This window comes from Strix aluco, chromosome 15, assembly GCF_031877795.1.
Source record: "Strix aluco isolate bStrAlu1 chromosome 15, bStrAlu1.hap1, whole genome shotgun sequence".
In the NCBI taxonomy this organism is placed as follows: domain Eukaryota; kingdom Metazoa; phylum Chordata; class Aves; order Strigiformes; family Strigidae; genus Strix; species Strix aluco.
In genome coordinates this window covers 15,657,425-15,683,153 of record NC_133945.1, presented here as the reverse complement: position 1 = coordinate 15,683,153, position 25,729 = coordinate 15,657,425, and the positions used below count along the sequence as shown (strand labels likewise).

Genomic DNA, 25,729 nt, shown 5'->3' with positions numbered 1-25,729 from the left:
AAAGCTATGAATCCACACAGTCCATGCACCTAAGAGGTGGTCAGAGGTGGAGGTTGACCAATGTGAGCGTATTGCCATGGATCGCAGTTTTGCCCATTTGCTTTTACCTTTTTTTCTCCCACAGTGAGGGAACTTAGATACCACTGAGATTGCTTTAGTCCGAAGCATGCTGTAAAAACACTAAGAGAAAAGAGAAAGCAAAGCCACACCATCTTACCCTACAGCCCAGTTACTCTGGCAGTCTGTCACAGAATTAGCTCCCCCAAATAACAGTTCCACCCAAAAGTCAGTCAATCAATAAAGCTAACATGCTTCTATTTAAAAGAAGACCTTTATTTTTCTTCCGTAAGACCAAATGTGTTCATAAATTAAACATTTGCTAATAAACACCCTCACCTCTGTTTTTAGCAAGTCTGTCTGCTTAAGAGAACAGGTTACTGACACTATTAAGAAACTGGCAAACTTGTTTCTTTCCAGATTATTTAATGCTCAAAGGATTACAAATCTAGTGACAGATAGTTTAGGCTGCAAATTTACAAACTGGCCACTGTTATACTCACTATGATTGTATTTAAACTGGGGATCCAGATGTGACAAGCTCCACGTTCTATTTAATCACCATCCAGTCCCTTAAGGCTTTTCTATTTTTCCATGACAGTATGTTTTTCTCAATGCCTACATCCACTTCAATAGAAGCAGGTTTTTTGTACACTCAGATTTTATATCTGATTTTTGAACCACCATTGCTAACTAAGCTAATTTCTTTAGTGAATTGCATAAAAACTAATAAATTAGCCTGGGTAGTCTTTTTACATTTTTTAATATTTTAATACTCTTATTTGAAGCATTATAGCTATTATAAAACTTAGGCTTCTCCCATTCTCCCCCCAAAATGAACTCCTGATTAGTACCAATTCTTAATTTTTTTTAAAGTGTTTATTTTAATAACTGTGTTAACCTGGAGTTGCAGGGAAAATGGAAAGTGTTCTCCAGTCAGCAACTGTGATCCTGGCAAAGTGCCAGGATGTTTGTGACCTCTAGAAATCCTTAAGGTTTTGATCAGCATTCCCTTATCCCCAATACTCTGTTGTTTCTGTTTTAAATTACATCTCAGCATACCCCGTGTAGGTAATAATGTTAATGTAAGTGATACAACAGATCGCTACAAGCATCCTTGGATTATGAGATGGGAATATCTTGATTATGTAAACAATGATAGTGTTTATTGTATTATATTTCTGAAATTATTATAGCATTATGCTGATACAAATTATACTGTCAAATCTCAAGTGTATTTATTTAAAACATAGTGGATGGAATTCAAAGACTGTCAAAGACAATGAAAGACAATACCTGATGTTCCCCAGTTTTGTATCAGGATCAGTATGCTATTGTAACTTCCGCATTATCTTGCACTAATTCCTAAGGTCTGAAGATACAAATTTCTTGACTTTTCTGTGCCTGTAGTTAATTGTTACCATAATTATAAAGCATTGTAAATAATGGGTGAAAAATCACACTGCCGCCACTAAAATACATTTGTTTGCTTCAGAATGTGCAATAAGTTAGTTCAGGGACTCTTGTAACAGTAACTACAGGCAATATTAGAAAATGCATCTCTCAGAAGGCACTTTTTGTTTATATATTCATATAAACGTGTATTAGTAACAAACAGGTTCTTCCCCCGCTAATACTTAAAGGTGAGCCAATAGCAAAATAAGGATTGCTTACACAGCTGAGGAAAAAATGCATTATGTTACTTTCCATTTACCCTTTTGATTCAGTGTCAATGGTGCACTGAGAATATAATGTGCTATACATGTTACATATTACATAGCATACGTGGGGGGTATATATTAAGGTATGTTGCTACGTATACTGCGGCCGCTTAACACATACTTTGTACATAAGTGGCCTAAATTCAGAAATTTGATGGGGACAGAAGAGGAATATCATATTCCATTGTAGAACATATACAGAGTTGCAGTATCCTGAAGTTATAAGAATGTTAAAGTATGTAAGAAAACACAATTATTTGTTTTAAAATCTCACATTTGTTATTCTAAGCTGAGTAGCACAACCTCAAGCTTTTAAAAATTCCTAACACTTTTTCAGCTAGAGTTGGTGTTGAAACAAACGTATGCTGTCTTTTCCCATATCACCTTTATGCATCCTTATGCTGCAATGACATTTTAACAGTGAGTTATTTTCCTCCATGCATTTATAAGTGTTTTCATTGATTTTTTAATTAATGAGGACCTTTAAACAAATACATTTCTTTCTGTAAGTTACAGAGCATGACATAAATTTACATATTGGTGATCACTTCCAGAAACCGATGTCAGGTATTAGCTATTTCATTTCATCTCTTCTGGCAGTATTTTTCTAGAATGCTTGCCTTGTCACTAACTGTGGCATATCTTCATTACAACTGTCAGGCACAGAAAAGCAGAATCACAAACATGAAGGCAAGAAAAGCTTTGATGGGTGAGAAAGAGATCAACTGAGAGAGAGTTTAAGATTGAGCTGAAACAATGGTATCATCTACTAGATACTCCTCAAGGTACAGAGAATGAGATTTTGCTCGGCCTGCTTCAGTCACAGCTGGGTAAATCATTAAGTTATTATGACTATTGTTGTAAAAAGAGTTTGGTTTTCAGGCTCATTTTTGCTTTCTTTCTGGTATTGTTTATCTATGGTTTAGAAAGAAAAATATAACATGTTTATCATCCAAACATCTACCAAATGAGTTAAGTTGATACAGTGCCAAATGGTCAGTCCAGGTAAATTTGCCCATGGGGTTAATGACTGTTCTGCAGACACAGCTCTCTGTTCTGGAAGTTCAGTGAGCTATGTAGGCAGCTCCAAGTGTTACACACTATTCTAGTTCTGAAATTTTGAATCCTTTTTGAAAAAATAATCTGGAGCATTTTAAATCGAACCCACTCTCTCTGTGTGCTTTCTGACATCTTCCTTGTGAAGTGAGGCTCTTCATTGTCATCTTCCTTTGACAGCTTCTCTCATCCCATACATTCAGTACATCTGCTCTGAGCAAGTTACCTTTTCATCTGGCATTTCTTTATGGTAAGGCTATGCTGATCCTCATCTGTGAATTGGATCTGCCAGGCTTGCTGATATTGTATACTGTAGTTTGCCAAACCCAGCTTGCTCTGACTGGTAGTGATAGCAGTGGATGCAACTTCAGACAGCTGTGGCAGCAGCAATTGATGCTATCCAGTTGTAGGTATCTAACCATAAATATGATAATGTTGTATTGCTGGACCACAGCCAGCTCTGCACTGGCTTCTGCAACACCTTTCTACAATATGAAGCACAAAAATAAGCTGATGCTCAGGGGCACTCAGATTGCATGCACTCAGACAGAAAAAAAGCTCAGGTTTGCTTTATATGGACATAGCTCCAGCTGTAAGGCCTCACCATTTTTTATATGGAAGGGGTGTCAGGAACTGTTTCAACACAAGAAGAAGCATGTTACAGTTTTAGTCCTCTGTATGATGTAAAAAAGCACTCCATGTCTTAATCAGAGGAAAGCTGGTGAGAATGACAGAGTTAGGAGCTGTCACTGATATCAAATCCATAAGAGAGAGCAAGCAGTCTGCATACCACTTGCAATTATCTCACACAGGTCAAATCTAGTGAAATTCATGGCTGCAAGTTACTATGAGAATGTTTCAAAAGGATTCTTCAGATAAGAGTGTTGATCATGACATACTGCCTGCCAGGATTCAGTCATGCCTGTGATGTTGGGCTATGACATGCATATGTTCTAGCTGTAATTTACTGGGATGATAATTAAGATTAAATCATTCCATTTCTGTTAATTTCTTCAAAGCTGAACAGAATTCTCATTAACTATATGAGAAGAGTATTCTTAAAGTTACTATCTCATGCTCACCAACTTCCAGGGTGCACTGATCTCAAACTCTATATAAGTTACATGTATATGGGGAAAATAAATCCACTTCTACATGCACAGATTTCACACAGGGAAATACGCACTTAGGACTTCTCCCTTTGTAATCTGCTAGTTAGGCTCAAATTGCTTAACACCAGTGACTTTCCATCCTTGAAGCTGTGCAGTATCTTCTTTCCCAAGAGTGTTGCAAGTCATAAAGGAGGATTAATGCTGCTTTTGAACTGCATTAACTATTGTGTGGATTTTCTACTTGGAAGCTTCTAGCATACACTTAATATCATGTAAAGTAGAAATAAGAATAATTAGCAAGTAATAAATCATCTGCCAAGTTTTGAGCTTGTATTTTCCTCTATGATCTGTTCTTCTGACATATCCCGACTCTTTTCAGACTTTCCTATACAATTAATTTAGACACTACAAACCAAATGGATAACTTCTTTGATCCATGGGGAAGGGGATGTGCCATAGATTATTCTACCCTTCTTTTCTTGTTTTCCTGGCATTCCCAGCCTTTGATGACTAGATCTCACTATTTGATGATTACAGACTCTCAGAGCAACATCTCAATACTTATTTGATTTATGGATCCAAATTTCGTGCTAACAATTCCCTATAGCATTTTATTGCACTCAGTAAATAACTCTAGATTTATTGTTCTTAAAAGAGAACACGGCTAATGTAATTTTTTTTGTCTAGCTATCTGGCACTCCCTCTAGTAACTTTTAACCCATTTGCTCCTTCTGATGTTATTGAGATCTCAAGGATGGAATGTTTCTACAGCTGTTAGGAAAACAAATGGCTGAAGGGAGACAGAGGCTGAAGTACAAACTCTGTAGCTGTTTGCTTGGTTTGTTCTGTTTGCTGATCAGTCAGTATATGTATACCAGAATGTATATCTCTGAAAAAAACAGAGAATATTATTCTTTGTCCAGACAAAATCAAGAAATGCAAAAGGAACCTGAGGTACCGCGTATGGGTTATTGAGATGCAGAGGGGTTGGAATGGAGAGGCACAAGCCTGCCTCTTCCTGCTGAACAAACATGAGAGGTGATAAAGAGGAAAGGCCAGTGGACAGTTTGTGTAAAGCACAAAGTTACAGAGACCAGATTCTCATGGACCACTTGTCTTCCTTTTTAAAAATGTTTGGGTGATTTTGATGCTTACAAAATCTGAAAATCTTTTCCTATGCACAGAACAGATAGGTGATTCACACTTTGCAGCATAACTCTAGCTCTGTGTCTCTGGTTTCAGAGACATCTTCATCTGTGCCTCTATATCTGTAGAAATGGTGTCACCTAGGAAATAAGGTGCAGCTTGCAAATAAATATTTCAAACCAGATTTTCACAAGTACATGTTAATGGCACCAAAACGCTAGATTATGACAATGCAAGATCATCACATTAGAAAGTGTGTCATTTGTATGTGCTTGAAAAGAATCCTGCAGCACTGGTGTTTTTTTCTCTATTGTAATTTGCTTACTCTGAGAGGAAATAAGAATAATCAATTTGCATATAGTTATTTAGAGCTCTCTATAAGAGGTGTAGGGTCACAGTCAGAAAAAGAATTAGTGAGTTAGGTAATTCTTAGGTGGGCGCATTAAATTATTAATATAATGAACAAGTCAGAGAAAGAGCTATCTTAATAATATAAATTTTATTTTATACACTTATCCTCTATAATATATCTGCTAAAATGTGGACATCTTCAAAGAAGTATAAATTAGTTTATTTTTAATATTTTTCAAGATTCAGAAGTTTCTGGTAATGGTTACTGCTTTTGCTACAAACATTTTTATCCAGGCTTAGTCCCTGGCCTCTCTATCATCACAGTCATACCATTGCATGATTAAGGAATAGTGGACTGGGGATCCAAGGTAAAATTTTAGTTTATTGACTTTGATGCAAGAACTTGCAGACACAAGGTAAACCCCAGACACGTAGTAGAGAATAAGGAGATGGCTGTTTTAAGTGAATTTTCCTCATTATAACTCTTAAAGAGATCTTTATTCTAGTTAAATGTCTATGCAAAAACCTTCTTCAAATGCCTTATCACACAGAGTGCAAGTTTTTTTCTGATTTTCTATGGTTTCTTGAAGATCTTTGCTGGGTACAATTATTTCCAAGAGAAACTATTCCTCTTCACATACCTCTTTTCTTAAGTGGAGGTCCTTAAGCAAGGAGGAAAAGCAAGAACCAAAGAAAAATAAAGTTTTAAAATGATGGGAAAGAAGTAATCAATCACAGATGTAAATGATGCTTAAAAAAATCCCTATAGGAGTTCATTTAACTAAGTAAACCATTTAATGGCAATTTAACTACAGAGCTATGACTAGAAACTTGAAACTGCTCTAATCAAAATGGTGGTCAGGTTTCTTTTTGACAAAGATTAAGGAATGTTCCCTCACAGTACTGCTGGCTGTTTCAGAAATTAACTTGCAACTTTAACAAGAATTTGGATTATTATAGGAGAAATGTAGTTCTCCAACCCTCCAGCTTTGGAAAAATTGAGAAATAGTTTAATCCATTATTATAAATGCAAAATACATTCTTTAAACTCGAGTTAGTCATTTGATGAGGTAGAGCAAAGCTTTGAGGAAAAAAATCGCATTCCTGATTCTTAGCCCAGCCCCCAGGAGGAATTGCTGGGAGCGTGTCGCACAGCAACTCCTTCAGGCCCTCAGATGTCCAAAAAAAAAGAGCAAAAATATAGAAACCATCATCAGCTTCCTTAGTTTAACTCCTGGATGAGAATGATGCTGAAAGGACTACTTTTTCTTTTTGGAAGCTGTTTATGAAATACTGTCAGTAGGCCTCATTCTTTTTAACACATGAATGCTCAAGAATTCATCCATTAATTTGCTTCCGAATGATAGAAGCATATTGTTTTACATAGGCCAAACCCAACTGGCCAGACTAGCAGACCAGTTAGTCTGTTCTTGGCCAACTACCCCCTTGCAAACGTGCTGACTTGGATCCCTCTGTACTTGGAAGAGCCTCAGTGAAACAAATCTCCACTGTGCTCAGTTCTCTACTCACGTAAGGTTCCAGAGGAATTTTAGACCATTTACATAAGTGAAAGCTGCCACCTGCAATTCTATTTTGTGCCAGGGTTCAGCAGTTGAGAATTCAGTACCCACACAAGCTCTCCAAGAGGCCTGTTCTGCATACTGGGGGTGACAACAGTTGTTCAACTACAGCAGCCATGCTGCCAAAGGGGAGGAGCATGGAAGAAGAGCGTGAAAGATTCCCTTTCTCCTGTGTGCCAAGGGCATGGACATTTTCCTCATTTGCAGACTTCCAAACTTTCCTGAAATCAGAACAAAAATGGAAAGTACATGTAGCTGGAAACTACTTCTAGTCTCCTGGCTTCTCAAAACATGACTCAGGAAGACTTAATTTGGTAAATTGTTTGGTAGCTTTCACTGCACTTCCCCTGACTAACTTTTATTACTCTTAGTAATGAACATGCATTTTTTCCTTCTCTAACACTGAATTCTCTAAGCTATGTCGTGGTTTTTTGCGAAGCCATAAAATAAACTTCCTGCATATCCCTCTATCTCTCTCCTTATTCAAGATTAATAACAAAAACATAATTCCCCTCAATAAGATATATATGAAGTCCTAAGTGAGTTGTAGTGCCCCCTGGTAAAATCCTTGAGCCATTAAAGATGGTGAATGCTTTACTATGACTTTTGACCAATAACAATTTCATCTAATTGGCTTAAACTAGACATTACTGTAAGCACTGTCAAAATCCTACTTTTGTTGTAAGGCTCACAGACTGTGCCTACCCCCACCTCTGAATCCCATCCACTACCATTTGTAATTTATGGCTGAAAGTTAATCTTCAGCGCCCTGCTGATAAGATGAAATGCTGGTATACATTTGCCATATTTTTCTATGTTGTGGTGTTCTTTCATATGTTGTCCAGAATAGCTGACCACAGACTTTCTAAAACCACAAAAACTAGCATCATCAAACAGTATTTGTAGTCATGGAGAATCAGCTTGTTACAGGCAGCAGAAGAGACAGCAATAGGAAGCACAGTGTTTAGTATGCATGCAGAGTATGTTAAGAGAAAACAATAAAGCACTTCAAAAGTGATAAGGAATGATCAGATTAGCTCTGGAAGAGCAACTGTCTACATGGGAAAGGTTGGGGTTTTTTGTCCTGGCTAGTGCTGTAGAATGTGAAAAGCAAACTAACACACTGAGAACACTCTTTCCATGGTAAAAAACAGATCTGTGTTTGAGACAGTTTATTGTGGACACTTCCAGCTAAACAAATTGCTGACTGAAATAGTGTCCATATTTTGTCACGCACACTCTCTTCTGTATATGGTCGTGTATGTGTATAAATAACTATTTATCAAATGTGTATTTCCTTTAATTGGTAAGGAGTGGATGGCAAAAGACAACTGGATTATTTTGGATTATGTTACAAATTCAGAAGTATAGTTATAGCCTTAAGCTTGGGTGCACAGACATTTTTCTTAAAAGTATGAGTTAGAACCCTTACTGCAGGGTTCTTAAAAGCTACTTAAATGTGGTAACTAAAAATTAAAGATTAAATTTATTAATATACCTAAGAAAACATTAAAATCCACATTTTAATCATCTGGGAATGATTATCAATGTAGTTTTGTATCACAGTTCCAGAGATTTTTTTTTCAACTATTTTTTCTATTACAAAAGTCAACAACAAAGCTATTTCATAAATATTAAACACACTCATTTCCCTTCTTGACTTTATCTTATGATAATAAAACTGGAGTCAGAGGCAATGTGTACATTTCAAGGAAAGCTACGATGTAAAGCAGAGAACATAGAACAAAGGTATTGAAAATCATTTGTGATTGAAACTGTAGACTGAAATTCACAAAAGTATCTCTCACTGAACAGCATATCACAATTGCCTCATAATAGTGGGATGTGTATTCATAAACTTTTTAATGTATGCAGCCAACCTCTTCTACTTTATTTTGTAACCACTGTACTAATTCTGCTTGGCAAAGTTGGTATGACTGATTAAAAAATGAAGAGGGAAGTAATTTTACAAAATGATAAATTTCTGATAAGAGCATTTTAACATCTAAAATATAGTATCAAAGATTCACACAGCCAGAGTGATGAAAGATGTGTATGTTTAGCTGTGGATATATCGGTTTGCAATAGTTAATGCTTGTGCCTGAATGCATGAACAGGAACTGATGTATTAATGAATTTATGTTTTTATCATTTGTGTTACAAATCTATGATTTTTGAGACAAAATAGGAGGGTGGGAGTTAATGGATTTAGAGAGGTGATTAAGCTATAAGTCAACAGTTAAAAACAATATTGTTTTGGCATGGAAAAGGCGAGTGTAGTTTGTCTGTGTGATGGTGTTGGCAAACCAACAGTGAAAGCAAAAGGTACTTTTTGTTTGCCTTTCAATGAGGTGACTCATGCCATATTAGAAAAAAAAAAGGTATCTCAGTCTCTATCCTCTTCATTTTAAGGAGCTAAAATCTGGCAGAATATAATCATAAAAAGGTTGTGTTGTTGGGAGGTTTTTTTCAAAACATGATTCCTATTAGTTTGGCAATGTTTCCTATACCAGTTTTTGACATGAAGAATCCCAGTGACATGAAAGATTGCAACAGGCATGAAGCATTGATGATTGATCTTACTGACAATTGTGGTTAATAGTGGGAATATTTTGCAATAGATAGTATTCTCAGTGTTGAATAATATTATTCAGTGTACCTGTCCAAAGACAAAATACAATTTTAGATATTAAATCGAGTTCCTCAATTCATTTGAATTGAATTCCTCATTTTATTAATGAGGAATAGCACCTCATTAATAAAATTTAATTGGTAAAACTTAGATTGCAAAGTGCCCAAGCAATAGAGGATGCTTATTCTTCTAAGCATTGCCTTTATTTTCAGGTGAGTATTTGATATCAGTATCTAATAACAAACACCTGTGGAACTAAACACTATTAAATAATTATGCTGATAGTACGGAAGGAAAAGTGGAATCACAAGGAAAACACATAACTATTTTCCAAAGCCAAACCACATCTAGATATTGAACTTTTCATCTTATAGATGGTAAATACATCCCTGTACTATTGGGCAATATTTCAAAGTACTTTGATCTGCACCACAATGACAGCAAAATGAGTCTCATCCTTTATATCTGCTTTTCAAGTCTGCTGTTGTGTGACTCAAAGCTGCCTATGTAACAGTCTAATACAGCAATGCTGTCTTCTGTCATGACAATAATTTTTATTTTATTGAATAATCATGCAGCCTTTTACACTTTTAAACAAAGTGTAAAACTATATTCCAAATAATTTTTATTACCATAATGTTAATTATTGCTGCTAAAGGATAATGTCAGTGTTTAACAATTTCTTCCAAATACATTTTACATTGATAAATATTTTTATTAAGATATGTCAAATTTATCTAAATTAAAAGCTGACTAGAAGTAAATGATAGGATGCAAGGCAGTAATCTAATCTAATTGGTCTTATTGTACAATAAATGAAGAAAGCGAAAACTTCATTGTTCAGTCCTAATGGAAGTGGTTATATGGAGCAGACCTTATGAAGACCTATGCAATATGGTTCAAAACATATTCCACTGACTAAAACTGCAGGTCGGATGCATAAGATTCTCATAGAGTTTCCAATAAAACCACATCCAACAAGAAATATTTTAGAATAAAGAGGAGACCCATTAAACATACATAATGTTGTTAACTGGAGTTTTACTTGATTATAGACCCAGGATGCAATCCCTCAGTCCTTGTTCATGCAAAATTTTGTGTTTACTATCTGCGTTAGCTTTTTTTTTGTCAGATTAAGCCAACAGGATGATTCCAAAGGCATGGAATTAATTGTATGGTAGGAGCATTGCTAGAGTTCTGACATATTACACTTGGTGAAGACTGGTGTAGTTATAAATAAAAAGCTATTGGGTATGATATATATTGATGTTTTAAAAATCATCTTGTTTTCTAAAAAAAATTGCTTGATGAAATGTACAACAATCAATGACAAATGAGATATTTAATTTGGTTTACTTTTTGTCTTTCCTAAACAAACTCAGAAGCTCTCATTCTCAGGTTGTAATTAACTTCCTTGAAAATATTCATTGGTGTTTCAAGAAGTTTCATGGCATCTTCTCATAAATCAGCATCATGCATCTGAATTAAAATCTGAATGTAAATTAGAAACATTTTTCATATTAATGATTGTGAGGCTAAACACACATTCAGAACTGATTAAACATTACTGTCTTACAGTGACTGCCTTGCAAGAGAAATGCATCTTCAGACTCAAAGTTTACATGGGAAATTTTGTTTCCAGCATGGAAGTTTTGGAGCTCTGGAATGCACTTCTACAGCTGTAATTATATTAACAAAAATTCTGTCACCAATTTGCTAATGCTTTGAAGTTCTACTGGTAGCATAATTTAAGTTGAAGTTAGTATCTAGAAATTAAAGTGGTTTCAAAAGTGGTCTCAAGATAGCTGTGACAAAGCAGCTTGCAGCTTTTAACCTCAAAAAAATTGTATTTAAAAAATACAGTATTTCTTTTGACATAGCTGGTGATGGTACTTTTTCTTGGATAATTAGTTTTGTAAAGTGTACAATTTAAATGTGGAATTTGTCCTCCTTGTTGTATATTACAATCAAATGTAATAAGTAGCCCTCCAGCAGGGTTAACTTAAGTCTACTACCTTTTAGCTCAGGAATTTAATCTAATTTATCAGATTTTTTGGAAGAGTGTTAAGGCGCTTCCTGGACAGATCATAGAAACCCCAGTAAAATGAGTTTTTGCGTAGTGGAAGTGAAGACTAAGGCTTTAAATGGAAACAAATTCCCAATACGTACTAACTACAGTTCCTTCCCTCTGTCATAGCGCTGTAGTTTCTTGCAAGCTAAGTATGTCTTCCAATTAGTCTAGCCATTTTATTCTCCCTCATTCTTCACTGTCTGGGAGCACTCCATCAGCAGTACTTCTTCACTTCTGTTACTGTTCTAAAACTATCTTTTTCTTGGCTGAAAACTTAACTAGTGTTGTCCATCTTTTCATTCATAAAACATGGCTGGAACCCTGGCCTTCCAAGTGAGGAGGCAAATAGCCAATTAAAGTTTATGAAGAACATAGTCCAATTCCTCTGGGCTAGACCTATGCATATAGCCACATCTGGAAAAAAAAGCATTTTACTGTAATCACACAACCTAGATAACCAATGAGGCCAAACATATAGTTATTTGCTCAGTCCTTTGGATTTTGCAGCCCCCTGTCTGAACAAGGTTTTTGGTAGAGCTTCAAGGTCCCTGTCACCAGTATTGTTACAGTAATACCTGCACATTCTCAATAACTACTTCTTCAATATTATGCAATTCATTGTCCAACAGTTACTGTGTAAGTAAATTAGCTATCATGTTTTATATACTCCAAGAGCTTTGCATTTCAAAGAATAGTACTTTTCTTTACTACAGTTTCTGAATATTCCTGTATGCTTATTTCCAATGAGCAACAGTAGGAATTTTATTTAAGCAATGTGATACAATTAATCATCTGATATAAACATGTTTATGTATGTTAAACATAAAAATAATTAGTTTGCCAAAGACGACTGTATTCAACAACAACAAAAACCATATTTACTGGGGATGAAAGAGACTGCAAAAAAATCTTGCAAATTCTAACTGTATTTTCACAGTGTCAAACTAGTGAGTTTCTCTCACTGGAAAACAGAGGCTGAGCTTCTATTTACAGAAAAGGCAGAAAGCACAGGAATACACAATACAGAACTCTTATTCTAATATGTGACAACTTCAGAAAACACCCCCCCTATTTAAATGCTTACTGTCTCAACGCAGAAACAAAGAAATAGCAAAAGTTAACTTATGATATGGCACCAGTTACAGAAATGTCTTAGCTTTGTTTTCAGCATTAGCATTTGTAGTCAGTAAGTATCCAGGACAACTGACAATCAAATGCAGCAACAAACATATTATTCCCTTGCATATATTTAAGAAGAGAAAAAGTCATTTAAATCACATGTGCTGCAAATCCTTGGCCAGTATTAAAATTGGCCATTTGATACAGTGCAACACTTCCTTCTTTGAGTGGTGTGTTTACAATTCACTTCTCTTTTTAAATGGTAAATTCAAAATGAAGAAATAATCCATACATGTCAAACTAACTAAAAGCTAGCATTTTTCATCTTAAAACCTCCATAGTCTAGAATTGGCTTCCCTTTAAAGTCACCTTTATATTGGGAGTCTGCATAAATGCTTTATATATACTAGTGCAAGGCTAGTTATTCTTGAGGAGACAGTAGTGGAGCTTTTACTGATCATTAGGAAAAGTGACTGTGGATTGCACTTAAGTATTTGTTTCACTGCTATCATAGATTATGAATTAGAAATAATAGCAATAATCATGTTTCAGAAATGAGGATGTAGCTTCAAAGCCTTCTAACTGCCACTGCACCAGTGTTATATTCCCAGCAAGTTAAATAAACTGCTTACTTCTAACACAATAGGTAGAAAGAAAAAAATAAAAAAAAAAAGAAGAAAAAAGAAAATATTGAATGCTGGTGCTTTCTTAAGATTCATGAAAGTCAGAGATGAACAAAACAACTCAAACTCTGCAGGAAGATTTGCTTTTTGTTTTATGTTTTTAACATAACTTTTAAATGTCCTTTTTTAAATTTTATTTTATTTAACATTCCATGTTAGAAAACTTGAATGCTGTGATTCTTGGTAGACATTTGCTGCTTGTTTATAAAGCACCACTACATTCTAATGTGCATGAATGAAGGGAAAAAACAGAAAAGTAATCATTAGTAAAGCACAGTACTGGAAGAAAATTATGAGAACTAACAATCACTAAGGACAAAATAGCTTTTACTAAAAAGCATCTAGGTTGTCTGGATTCACATAGCCAAAGTAAAAACCTGTGTTTTTCCAGAACATCTAATATGTCTGTTCTTTTCTGAATACCAGAAGAGAAGGGACAAGAAACTGAGTAAACTGCAAGATGCTGAAAAGAGATCTCTACTTTTGGCCTTCCATTGGACTGCAAGTTTTGGCAAATAGCTGTGCTAGCTGCAGGCAACTTAGGAAATCTTTGTCCTCTGGTAACAAACAGTCCAGAAACAAAAACACACTCATTTTCAGTGTCAGAGATCATGCAAAGTTTGTCATTTTGACAGAGCTTCCCTTCATAAATCACTTTCAGAATGGGTTGGCAGCATCAGCAAAATGTTTTCAAGAGGGCAGAAAGAGCAAATGAGCGTTCAAATTAGAACATTTTTAATAATGTTTTGCCTTCAATAGTTTGCCTTCAGTATTCTGAAAGACACAATGCGGAAGGGGTACATAATGTCTAAGAAATTCATCCTGCCCTATTCATATCTATGGACCAATGTGAAAAGTACATCAGTCTCAAATTTTTAAGTCTCATTTGGAGATGGCCAGTAGATTGAAAGTGGTAATTTAGAAAAGAAAACTTTAAAAATACACCTCAAAGTGTCTGATGCTATAATTTTGTACCATTTCATTTGCTCTATATAAGTAAAGATCTGGAATAGAATTTCTACAAAAGCTGTAATTCACTCTGGTTTATTTGCTTGTAAAAATACCCAAAAAAGCCTGTCACTTTTCCAGCACTAGTAGTAGGTAATGCTGCACTGACAGAGTTTCTGCAAGTAACATCCACTCTTGTAGTGTTTCAGAACTCCACCATAAAATTTCAAATTGCTAAAATACTGGACTTGGAAAATGTATCTTAATAACTTTTCTGTATAAAGATTTTTTTTCTCCAACATAAATGCACATGCTCTCAACAGACTTTAACCATTTGTGATGTTCTGGCTAATTCTAGTAGGACATTTAGTCATGTTTTAGATGAGTTTATGAGAGAATATAATGGTAACAAATACAGAATAATGATCTACTTCCTATGAAGTAGATCTGTGTAATATCGGTTATAGAATGCTTTGAGTAATTTCACCACTTGAAGGTGTGCATTGAATGATCTGAAATGATTGACTTAATCCATAAATTTGATTAAAAGACTGAAACAGTTACCATCATAGCTGCTTGCTTCTGAGATTTCCATCTGTAGCAGGAATGCCTGAGCTGCATATGAAGCAGTCTTGGGACTGCCCCAATTCATTACCCAATGGATTAAGATAGCTCCAAAGTAGCACTAGTGCTTCTGTGTTGTAGATTGTAGTGGTGCAAGAGCTGTTTCACTTACAATTCTTCCACTTGTTCCAGAGGGCCAAATTCTGAGACAGAGATGGTAGGGATGTCTGGGGTCATCGTAAGCCAAGATTCTAAGGTACTATTAAATGTTTGGTCTTTTCTTTGTTAATGCAGTAACTATGTGGCTCTGAGTTGCATTTCTGTGCAAGAGTTTATAGAAGCAATGCTTAAATCTGAATTCAAATCCAAGAAACAATGAGTTTAAAGACCTGCTGTGCTATGTCTTATATTGTAGTATACAAAGAGTTTTAACCAAAATATCTCAGTGTGATGATTATAAAAATCTAGACACAATCAATATAGTAAGAATCTCTTTACTTTCTGGCTCCTTCACTGACTGGGATTCTAAATAAACGTTTCATGTATGAGAGAAAATAAGGATTTGTACCCTAACTTCAATACCCTTTGGCATCTTTCTTCTTGCAAACATGGTCACAGGAAGGATCAGAGATCAGCAAAGAGCTAATACACAGAGCAAAGAGAGATATAGGCATATTCCCATCCTCCTTAAACCTTCAGAAGTTCACCACCTCAGCTCCAGGGGCTAGAGCACCTTTGATTGAGAGAGAAGCATAAGTTCCCCTCCAGAAGTGGTGTGTTTTTACACAATTAGGGATGAAATGCTGCAGTATGTATGTACTTCCCCCTCTGCAGTGTAGAACTGCACAGGCCCAGGTGGAAGTACTTTGCTGGAGAGCAGTGCAGACAGATTAGGTGTCACACTTCACTATATGTGGTATCTTTATTAGAGGTCACAGCTTTAATTCTGTCCTATTACTCTGTAACAATGTGCATAAGAAATCACAGTCAGCCTCTACCACAAAACAAGTATCAGGAGTGCATGCAGCATATGAGTCTGTGCTCTCTCCCATTGTCTTTACACCCTTCCCACAAAAGAAAGCAGTAAAATCTCACAATAACTACACAGTGCTGTCCAAATAAAACTCATTGCAAACTCATAAGCAAATTTTCTGCCTTCTATAATTACAGAAAGATAAGGTAAAGACTAGTACATATACTTAAATGTTTCAAAATCCAAATACCAATGCAGTAAAAGTATATTTGCAGTACAATGCAGATCTACATTGATCTACAGCACAGAGTAAAGCTATCCACTTCCTAACACTCTAAACCTTCCTGAATTATACCCTTTTCTTTAATAAATATATTGAACTTGAATTTTTAAATATAGTTTCTATAATTTGTATGCATGTGTATATATACATATATTTAAGATATGGATTAATAAAAAATACATAAATATATATCCAAATTAAAATTGCAATGCAACTGTTCATCACAAAAGGAAAATGTCTCTGAGCATAAGAAAGATCTGTACTGTGGTCTAATACAAGACTGAGAAATAAGTTGCCTAGGACTTCAAAACCACTTGAAATGTCACCATATTTCCTCTGAAATTCCAAGGTGCACTTTTTTCTTGCCTTCAATAACATAAACACATAATAGCAGTTACAGAATAAAAACATTTAAAACTTAATAATCTTCCTCTCACCTTTCTCTTAGCAAGAAGAAAAAATATGAGAAAGTGAAAACCACATACAACTTGATGTTCTCCAGGAAAGTATTTAACTATTTCACTAGCGGAGATGATCTAACAGCCTAATGAGACCGCTTATTGGATGTTACAGCCCTATGAAACATCTTGTTAAATCTTGCTGTAAGCTTAACTATTCATATTTTGGTATAACAAAACATAGATTAAAGCATAGCTTGATGAGCTGAGCAAAAACACTAGGTAGGAGGAGACCAAGACACAAAACCAATATTAGTCAACCAAGGTCATTAATTAAAAATAAATATAACTAATTTTTCTATTCAAAATGTCTTTCTCTTAGTGTTGCACTATTTGCACTAGGGATTCCTAATTATTTCTAATTCTGAAATTAAAAATATTTCTAATTCGCAAGAACCCATGTACTGTTGATCCTCATTTGACATCCAGCAATATTTGTTTCATAATGCTCATTTTAGTGCCAGCATTCCAAATACTGATGAAATTATAATGCAACTTACGTAAATTATTTGGAGGAGGTCTTGTCTCCATATTTTCATAATGTTGCACATGTACTACAATGTTTAGATCTCTTTCCATATGATCTGTTGTACAGGGACCTTGAGGTCGCATAACATCAGCAAGAGCCCTGAAAACCAAACAAAATCAGAATGAACCTACAAAATCAGAATGAACCTGCAAAATCTGTAAGGCATTACCAATATATTCAAGGGTTTTTTTAGTCTGAGATGCAGTCCGTCATACTGTCTGCTGGAGAAACCAGCTCCATTCACAGCAAAATCAGGGAATCAGATTCATTGTGAGACTTCTTTGCACCTAAGGCTCCGTTTAGGTTGTCTTTGACAGTGTGCTAGCAGTAATACGCAGAAACACATTAAGTTCTTTAGCTGTCTTGGCTTTGTAGGAATGTAATTTAAGCTTGTTGAGACTTGTAGAGTTCTGCCATTGCATGTGCTCAGTAACATTGTCACCTTGGTTAAGCTGGGCACCTCAACATGTAGCCCCTGTCTACAGTTTTCACAAATTAGTTATCTTTACACCTAGGTTACCAGCAGGGCCTGACAAAGTAAATTCTCACACATGCCTTTGCACAGAGCACCACACAACACAGTGGCCTTGGCCATTTTCATTCAAAAATTACACCAAAGTTGAAAGGTCACATGATTTTTGTGTAGAAATCCAGTAGGCATATTACTCTTCATGATCAGGGATTTAAGCTTTTCCCATCCAGAAGGAGAGAACAAAAATGTCTTTTCTAACTTCTATGAGTGTCCTAGTCATTAACATGGAGCGAGCACAGGAACACTTCTTGCTGCTTTGAAGCCAGTTCAGAAACAGGATGAAAGCTTTGTGCTAGCAAAGAGGGAGCTAGCAAAAGGATTCCTAACAGTTAGGCCAGGCCCAACCTGATGCTGGTTGTGGACTTTTTCTGCAGAGCTGTGGGCAATAACTATCTCTGAAAGGGAGACAGATTCATCCTGCTCTGGTGTATTTTCTAAGGACTAGTTTCACTGCCAAGTGTCCCGCCGAGTGTAAGTCCATTCTTAGGCACACAGATAAGCACACACACCTATATCAGCCCTGTGGACCCAAGAGTTAGTGACTAAGTTTTAAGCTCTGAAACTCTCAGCATGGCAACATCTGTCATTCTGGGCTATGGAGTTTTGCTGCTGACTTCTGTAGGAGCAGGATTAGCCCTTAGGTATATGCCATACAGCTACCTGCTGAACTACTGTGCCATAAAAAATAATTGGCCCACCTGCAGAAGCTGTTGCCTTAGGCAAAGGAAAGTTATGGTATGTGTTACCAGTGGCCTCAGGGTTCAATGCAAGTCTTTTCCATTCAAGTCAGTGCATCACTGACCATTATTTGCCTCTTTTGTTTTACTAGTTTTAATTTTTGTGTACTTTGAGCTATTTTTTTTAAGGGAATGGATGCATTTTCTGGGCACTGGGCCCAGTTTAGTTTAATTTTCAGCAAAATTACATAGCATCCCAGATACTGCATCAAGAAAGACTGGTTTATAAATTAATAAATAAATAAAAATAAGCACATTCACTGGTGAAAGCCATGGCAAGTGCCATCTAGCTCCTCCATTGTACTTTTGTGAAATGATGATTTCTTGATCAAGAAGCACTGTACGTTTAAATATTAAAAGGTAGCTTCATTTAAGTTACAGAGAGAGAGGACTCCTGAGCTGGATCTTGCTTTCAGATTGCAGGAACATTGCTTTGGTACACAGCTGAACAATACTGAGGTTTCATTGTGTTTATGGCTAGCGTTATGTTATTAAAATATTAGTTGCAGTTGTGATCAACATGTTACAGAATACTCTGTTGATCCTGTAAAAGGTCAGAAGACAGTAACCAAATGATTAATGGTATCAGAGCTATGCTCCTATTTGAAGCAATGCTTATACAGCAGAAATAGCAGAGCTGGCCTACATAGCAGAATAATAAAAATTCAGTAGAAGAGATCTCACAAAAGTATGTAGAAAATGATGCAAAAGGAAAGCATTATATTGCAAATCATAGTTTAAAATAAGTGGGGACCAAAACCATTAATATCTAGTCAATTATGCAAATATCTCTTGTATAGAAAATTATAGGAAATTATTGACATCACTATTAATTCTAAATCCAGAGGCAGCTGGACACATTTCTGGGAAGGGAAGGAAAGAAAAGCAAATGAAAGTTCTTAACTTCAATGTGGAAGTTAAAACTGTGAGAGCTTGTAATACATGGATTAGTGTTTCCCAACTCTGTGAGAGCGGGTTTTCAGAAATGCTTTCCTCATTGCCCTTAATCTGATGGTAAATATTGTTCACTGTGGACTTTAAATAACACCCCGTATGATAGCAGATTAACGACTGCCTGTCTGTGAAAATGCCAACTGTTTTCTACCATTTTAGGGTGGCTTTTTTAAAATGGGTTTTAAGGAATTAGCTGTCCAACTCCTACTATATTAAGAAAAAAGGAACTACTCACCATCAAGTTCTATTTTTAACAACACAGCACGTATGTTTATACCATTAGCCAAAGTTGAACAATCTTCTCAGGGCAGAATAGCTCATATAATAAAGAGCTTGTCCTTATCTTCCACTGATGTCAGGGAGAGTTAAAAATGTGTAGCGGCTTGTATCACTGAAGTACAAAGGAAACGCTGTACCTGCATTTTGTTCTTTTAGGGATTTGCCGATACAATGAAATGGATAAAGGGAGGTTTGTGCCCCAGTATGTAACAAAATCCTTGAACAGACATTTGCTTCGAAAAATTCCACATAGACCAACAGACTGTTAAAACACGTTCATGCATTTTTCTCACCTGAATATCATCATATAGATTTTGTTCATTACCTGAAGAAATTGTTAGAGTGAGTCCCACTGAAAAATTATATATACATAGAGAGTCTTTATCTCACCTTTGCTATACTGAAGGATTTTTTAAGGAAATGCAAAATACAAGATAGCCTTCTAATCGGGTAGTGATATCATTTGGTCTTGTGTATTGATATTGATTGCAGTATCTCAAAAGTGGAGAAATGCTACCTAGATAGGAGTTTGTGGCCCAGAACTATCCAAGTATCACAAAACTTCAGCATTTTTGTTGCTGTAAGATTTTTCTCTTTGGATATGTAATACTATTTTCGGGTGTTATAAAGCATGTGGAGCCAGGCATTTCCCTTATGGGTACAAGCTTGAAGAAGCTGAAACACAGGTTATTTCATGAAAGGTCACTTGTCAATATTTTGCCTCTAAAACTGGGTCAAAACCCATAAGGGAAATAATTTCACACATAGGATTCGGGATTTTGGCAAGTCGGACTATTTTTGGCCCCAGGTACATGCCTTTTCAATGATCAACAAAAGACTTAACTCATGAGCTCAGCACAGTATGAAGGAAGAAAGAACTCAGATGGTTCACAATATTTGGAAAGCTGCTAACATACTCAGAAGGACTGCTTCAAAAAAACAGGGGCTATAGCATACAAACATGATTGTAAATATTGTCCTTTCAGTTCTTGGTTTCTTTGCACGTTTTCCACAAGGACTAGGGAAGAAGACAAAGGTGTAGTTTTATTTACAGAAAAGTCTCCTTGATGAAACAGAAGTAAAACTTTTGCCTTTTCTACTCATTTTCAAGAGAGGATTCTCCACTTTAACTGGTGGAGCCTGGAAGTCCCATTGATGTAGTCTTAAGCAGCAAGAACATGCTGCCCTCACATGCCTTAACAGAGCTTTTAGGTCTGCTTCATGAGGCAGATCAATTCTGTTTCTTTTTAGGCACAATACTGCCACATTCATTCCCTTTGCCATATCTGATAACATACACCATCTTATTCCCTTATTCTCTTAGAAAGCAGGAGGGTAAAGGAAGAGTTACGCTGTTTGGATACTACTATTATTGCTTAGTTCTTGGAGATTGTAGCTGAAGGGAATATTTATCTCCTTTTAATGTCAAGTAACAAATTTAAAAATTAGAAGAATGATATAAACAAAACTTTATCATATGATGTCTAAAATGAAATATGCCATGTAGTCTTAATACTGTACTCCCCTCTTCATTTTCATCTTCCAGATTTACAGTTCCATGCCAACAGTAAGAGTGTTTTACTGAAAAGCACTGATCTAACAAGAAAGAAAATGTCACCAATGCCACACTTGGCCTTTTCTCTCAAAACAAAAGGAAGTAACAAGCTCTCTAAAAAAGGACAAATTTTGACTTTTTTCCTAAAAAGACTTGCCCAATAGAGATTTTTTCCTATAGATTGTTCTCACTAAATAAATACATTTCTCAGATGCTTTTTCATTATCAAATATTTCAGGAAAATTCAGTGAAATTAATGGAGTGTTCTTGGTTTGTGTTGGTATAGCAGTAAACAAAATGTAATGAAAGGCAACTGTACAGAAACTATGCTCACCAAGCCTCTGAAGTTTCCTTTATTAACATTGTACCACACTTACACACACCAATGTCTTACTTCAACAGCAGATACATTGACTGCTAGACGAAATAATGCAAGGAATTAGTAAGTGTGGCACAGTTTTCTTCCTATTTATAATTCAGTGTTCTTATTCCCATGTGTCAGGTCTCTGTTCATATTTTAAAATATTTTTAGTAAATCAAAAATGGAAATATATAATTTACACCAGTTGTATTCTCTTCACCTTTTTAAAAAAATCAGCCCTCATAAAAAAAGATCAGTTTACATTATGCATTGTCTTTTTTGTTAAGCAGTACCATCCCTTCCATAGGTCATTTTGTCATAGGAATGAAGAGGATTCAAGTGTTTCATGTAGCCACTGGCTAGGAAAGGAAAGAAGCCAATCTTAGCTAAGGAAATAGATGACAAATCAGCCTCTGTATGTTTCTTGCTGCCAGCCAAAATGGAGTAACACTTAGTACTTTTTGTTTGGCCTACCTAACACTCTCAATGCATTACACTTTTGCTTATTAATACGGTTCAACACAGAAAAAAAAACATAAGAAGTGTTCTTTTTGGGTTTCTTTTCATGATATTGTAGTGATGAGTGTTATAAAAGAAGGTGAATATGAATATAGGCTACATATTATTTTTAATTGTTGGTACTATTAACTGTTTAAACAGATAAATTATTTCTTAAGCACTGCAGCCTTTTTTTCAGAACATTACTAGTGTAAAATGAGCTAGGATGGAATATTTCAGCTAAACACACATTTGAGGACAAAGAGGTTACTTCAATTCTTCACTCAATGAACAGATTTTTAGATTGCCAAAGGGATTTAAAAATCTAATTCCTTTTCAAATTAATTTTCAAATTAATTTAAATCAAAGTAATAGGAGTGTGAGAACTTTTTTTAAAAAAAAAGCTATAGTGCTGCTTTTTCAGAACATGACTAGCTATTATGTGTACTGAGTGGGTGACTGTTTTTCCATGTGATCATGACTTTCCAAGTTTCTATATAATCCTGTCTTGAACATTTTCATGGCAAGAAAAGTACAAGATCTCAGACACTGTTAAGTAATCGGGGTAACAGATGACCTTTTCTAAGAACCACTTCAAAAACCTAATCTTTAGGCATACATGACTGAAGGATTTCTGAATGATTTTCCAATCCCCTATAATTCTATTTCCATAAACTAAAACAGAATATCCTTTCTGAATACTTCACACCTGTACTTTAGGCAGCAAATATTTCTACTAGTAGAAATAGGACCTATTTAAGCCATATATAGGCAGGGATGGCTACAACTTCACTCTGTCCTGGTTTTCGTAACTGCTACAAGCCTTCCCTTTTTGCCTGCATGAAGACGCTACAGAAAGAGGCTGAAGCAAGGGAGAGCTTTTTCCAAACAAGTGCTGTAGTTTAAGAGTAAGATTTAAAAAAGAAATTGGGACTCATGTATTCCTTTTCCTAATTACTAGTTGAGAATATTCAAAATGTCTAAAAGATTATTATACCTTGCTCCACAAAAAACATCTTTCAGAAGTATCACTGACACATAGTGTTAAGTTGACCAAAATTTCTGCAGCGTGCTTTGATCCTCAGTAGTAAAAGCGTATCCATATCAGCCAGTTTATAAATAGCAAATAATTGCTAGTGAACTGGTGATGCATTTGCAGGAGTATTTTTGTGGCTTTCTCTGTTCATTTCAGGATAAGCTGTGAATCAAAAAGTCATGCAGAAACTTCAGTAAAATATAAGGCTCCAGGTGTTGAGTTGATCTGTTGGACTGTCTTTCAAAGGATGACTCTTCATCTAAGCTTTAAAGATTGTGAACTACACCATTGCCAGTCAGGGCAAGAGGAAGCTTTCTGACATGCTGCACGTCCAGTAGGAGGTATCCTTTTAATTGCATTTCATCACTGACGTTGCCCAATATGCTGGAATCTATTTAGACTCTTTAATGGAGCTGTTTGCCTTTTTTAATGCCTTTCCCCCATCTGCTTTACTTTCATGTGCCTGGGATTAGCATAAAGAATCAGACAGACTGCAAACTTGACAAATGTGTTATGCCTTGATTTTGAACTGCTGTGACAATCTGGGTTTGGAATATGTTGTTAAAGCCATTGGGCTCTGTCCTGAGTTGCCCACCTGCCTATCCACCACTAGGCAGCCAGTATCTGGAGTAGACAGTACACAGCATGCCTAACTCGAGGTGGGGGAGGTTCTCTTCGATATAACTCAGCCATTACACTGTGGATTCAGAGTATAACACACACACATATGGATGAGACAATACTTTCATATACCATTTTTTTACCTCTCACAGTAAGAGAAAAAATGCTAAGACATTTTACAATAGCTTTTCCTTTTTGTGTCTCCCTCTTCCCTTCCACCCTGGCTCATTTTCACAGCTCAGACATTTTACAAATAGCTCACACACTTGCAGGGGTTGGGGGAGTATAGGGAAGGTCCTGCCAAAACAATTTTGCAGCTGGAGAGGGAGGGTGAGATGACATTTGTTTACATCCTTCTGTTGAGAAGTAAAAACATTTTCCAAGCTTTGAAACAGTTGGAAGAGGGAACCCATCAGGCTTTCTATAATTCAGTGTTGCTGGTTTCAGGATTTTTTTGTTTTCCTATTCATGCACAGTATATCCGGGAACACTTGCTGGATCTTGTTGGGGAGGGGGTCAGACACTGCAGATAAAAATGGACTACTGTCTGTGCAGATTCCACAATTATTTCTAGTCTTCCTCAGTATGCATGTACTTTGATAACCTGGGCTTGGGGGACCACAGGAGCTCTGCTCACCAAAGTTGGTCTCTCTCAGTTGCCTTGCAGGGGAATGCAGACTGCCTGGCAGGAGTTGTTTGTTTAGCAGGAACACATGGGCTCCTCTCTCCTCTTCAGGGGCAGGGGAGGAGGTAGGGGGGAAGGGGACCCTGCTGCCTGGCACTCAGCCTTACCTGGACATGTGCTCCCGCTGGGGTCTGTGCGCCTTCTCCAGCCCTAGTTTGGTGAAGATCCCCACCAGCACCATGACTGCCACAACCCCACAGATGATGTAGACAATGAGGTTGGTTTTATCCCTGGTAGGGTCATGCAGAGGGTCGTCTATGCGGGAAGGAGGCTTCCCAGTGTTCATCCACAACGGCGTCTCATAGTTTGTGCAGGTGCTTTGATCCAGCCTTGTCTTCTTGAACTTGCAGCAAAACCTGAAGCCACAAGTGCCGCAGCAGAAGATGAACTCCCCAGAGCTGCAGTTAAAGGGGGGGTCCCACTGCCCCATCACGTCAAAGTAGCCCCTGCAGAAGTCCGGGGTGGGAGGTGGCTCGGAGGGATCTAGCTGTTCCCCAAGGCTGGAGTGGTTTCCTCCTGAGAGCACCACGAAGCTCCCCAGCTGCTGGCCAGCCTTCTCCTGAGCCCGACACACCAGCGTGAGAAGGTCCGCCACCAAGTAGCCGAAGAGCAGCCGAATAAAGCCTTCCATTCTGCCTGCCAGCCCCGGCTCAGCGCTGCTGCTGCCGCCGCCGCCGCCGCCGCTCGAGCTGCTGGATGCTGCGCTGCGCCAGGAGCTGAACATAAAGGGGCTCCGTCAGGGGCCGGGCGTCCGCTCAGCCCGCGCTCGCCTTCAGCACCACGGACAGCCCCCCGCGGGCCGGGCCGGGCCAGGGCCGCCGCCCCCCGCGCAGTGCCCGCCGCCCCCCGCGCAGTGTCCGCCGCCCCTCTCGCCGCTCCGGAGGAGCGAGAGCGCGGCACTTGTGGAGTGGAGTGCGCGGGAGAGGGAGCGCGCGGGAGGAGGAGGAGGAGGAGGAGGAGGAGGGGGACCGAGGGGTGGAGGTGGCGGTGGGAGTGCGGGGCACCGCGCTGCGCGGCGGGCTGGGGAGAGGGGCGTGGAGGGGGCCACGAAGCGGGAGGGGTGAGGCGAGGGCGCTGCAGGGGCGGGAAGGAGGAGAGAGGGCGAGCGAGGAGCCTCCCCGCGCTGCCTGGTGCCAGCGTGCAGGCGCCGGGGGCACCCACCTTCCGCTCCCCCGCGGAGCACCGGCG

At 37.4% G+C, this 25,729-nt stretch overlaps 1 protein-coding gene across 1 annotated transcript in view; it reads right to left on the bottom strand.

The window, feature by feature from the left end:
• Window positions 1-25,280, bottom strand: part of SHISA9 (shisa family member 9) — a 199,607-nt gene extending 174,327 nt beyond the window's left edge. The window contains exons 1-2 of the mRNA XM_074841025.1: window positions 24,649-25,280; window positions 17,255-17,382 (exon numbers count right to left, since the gene is read on the bottom strand). Coding sequence (XP_074697126.1) covers window positions 17,255-17,382; window positions 24,649-25,265 — 745 coding nt within the window. The 5' untranslated portion in view covers window positions 25,266-25,280. The remainder of the gene's footprint in view (window positions 1-17,254; window positions 17,383-24,648) is intronic.
• Between the last annotated feature and the right edge of the window lie 449 nt (window positions 25,281-25,729).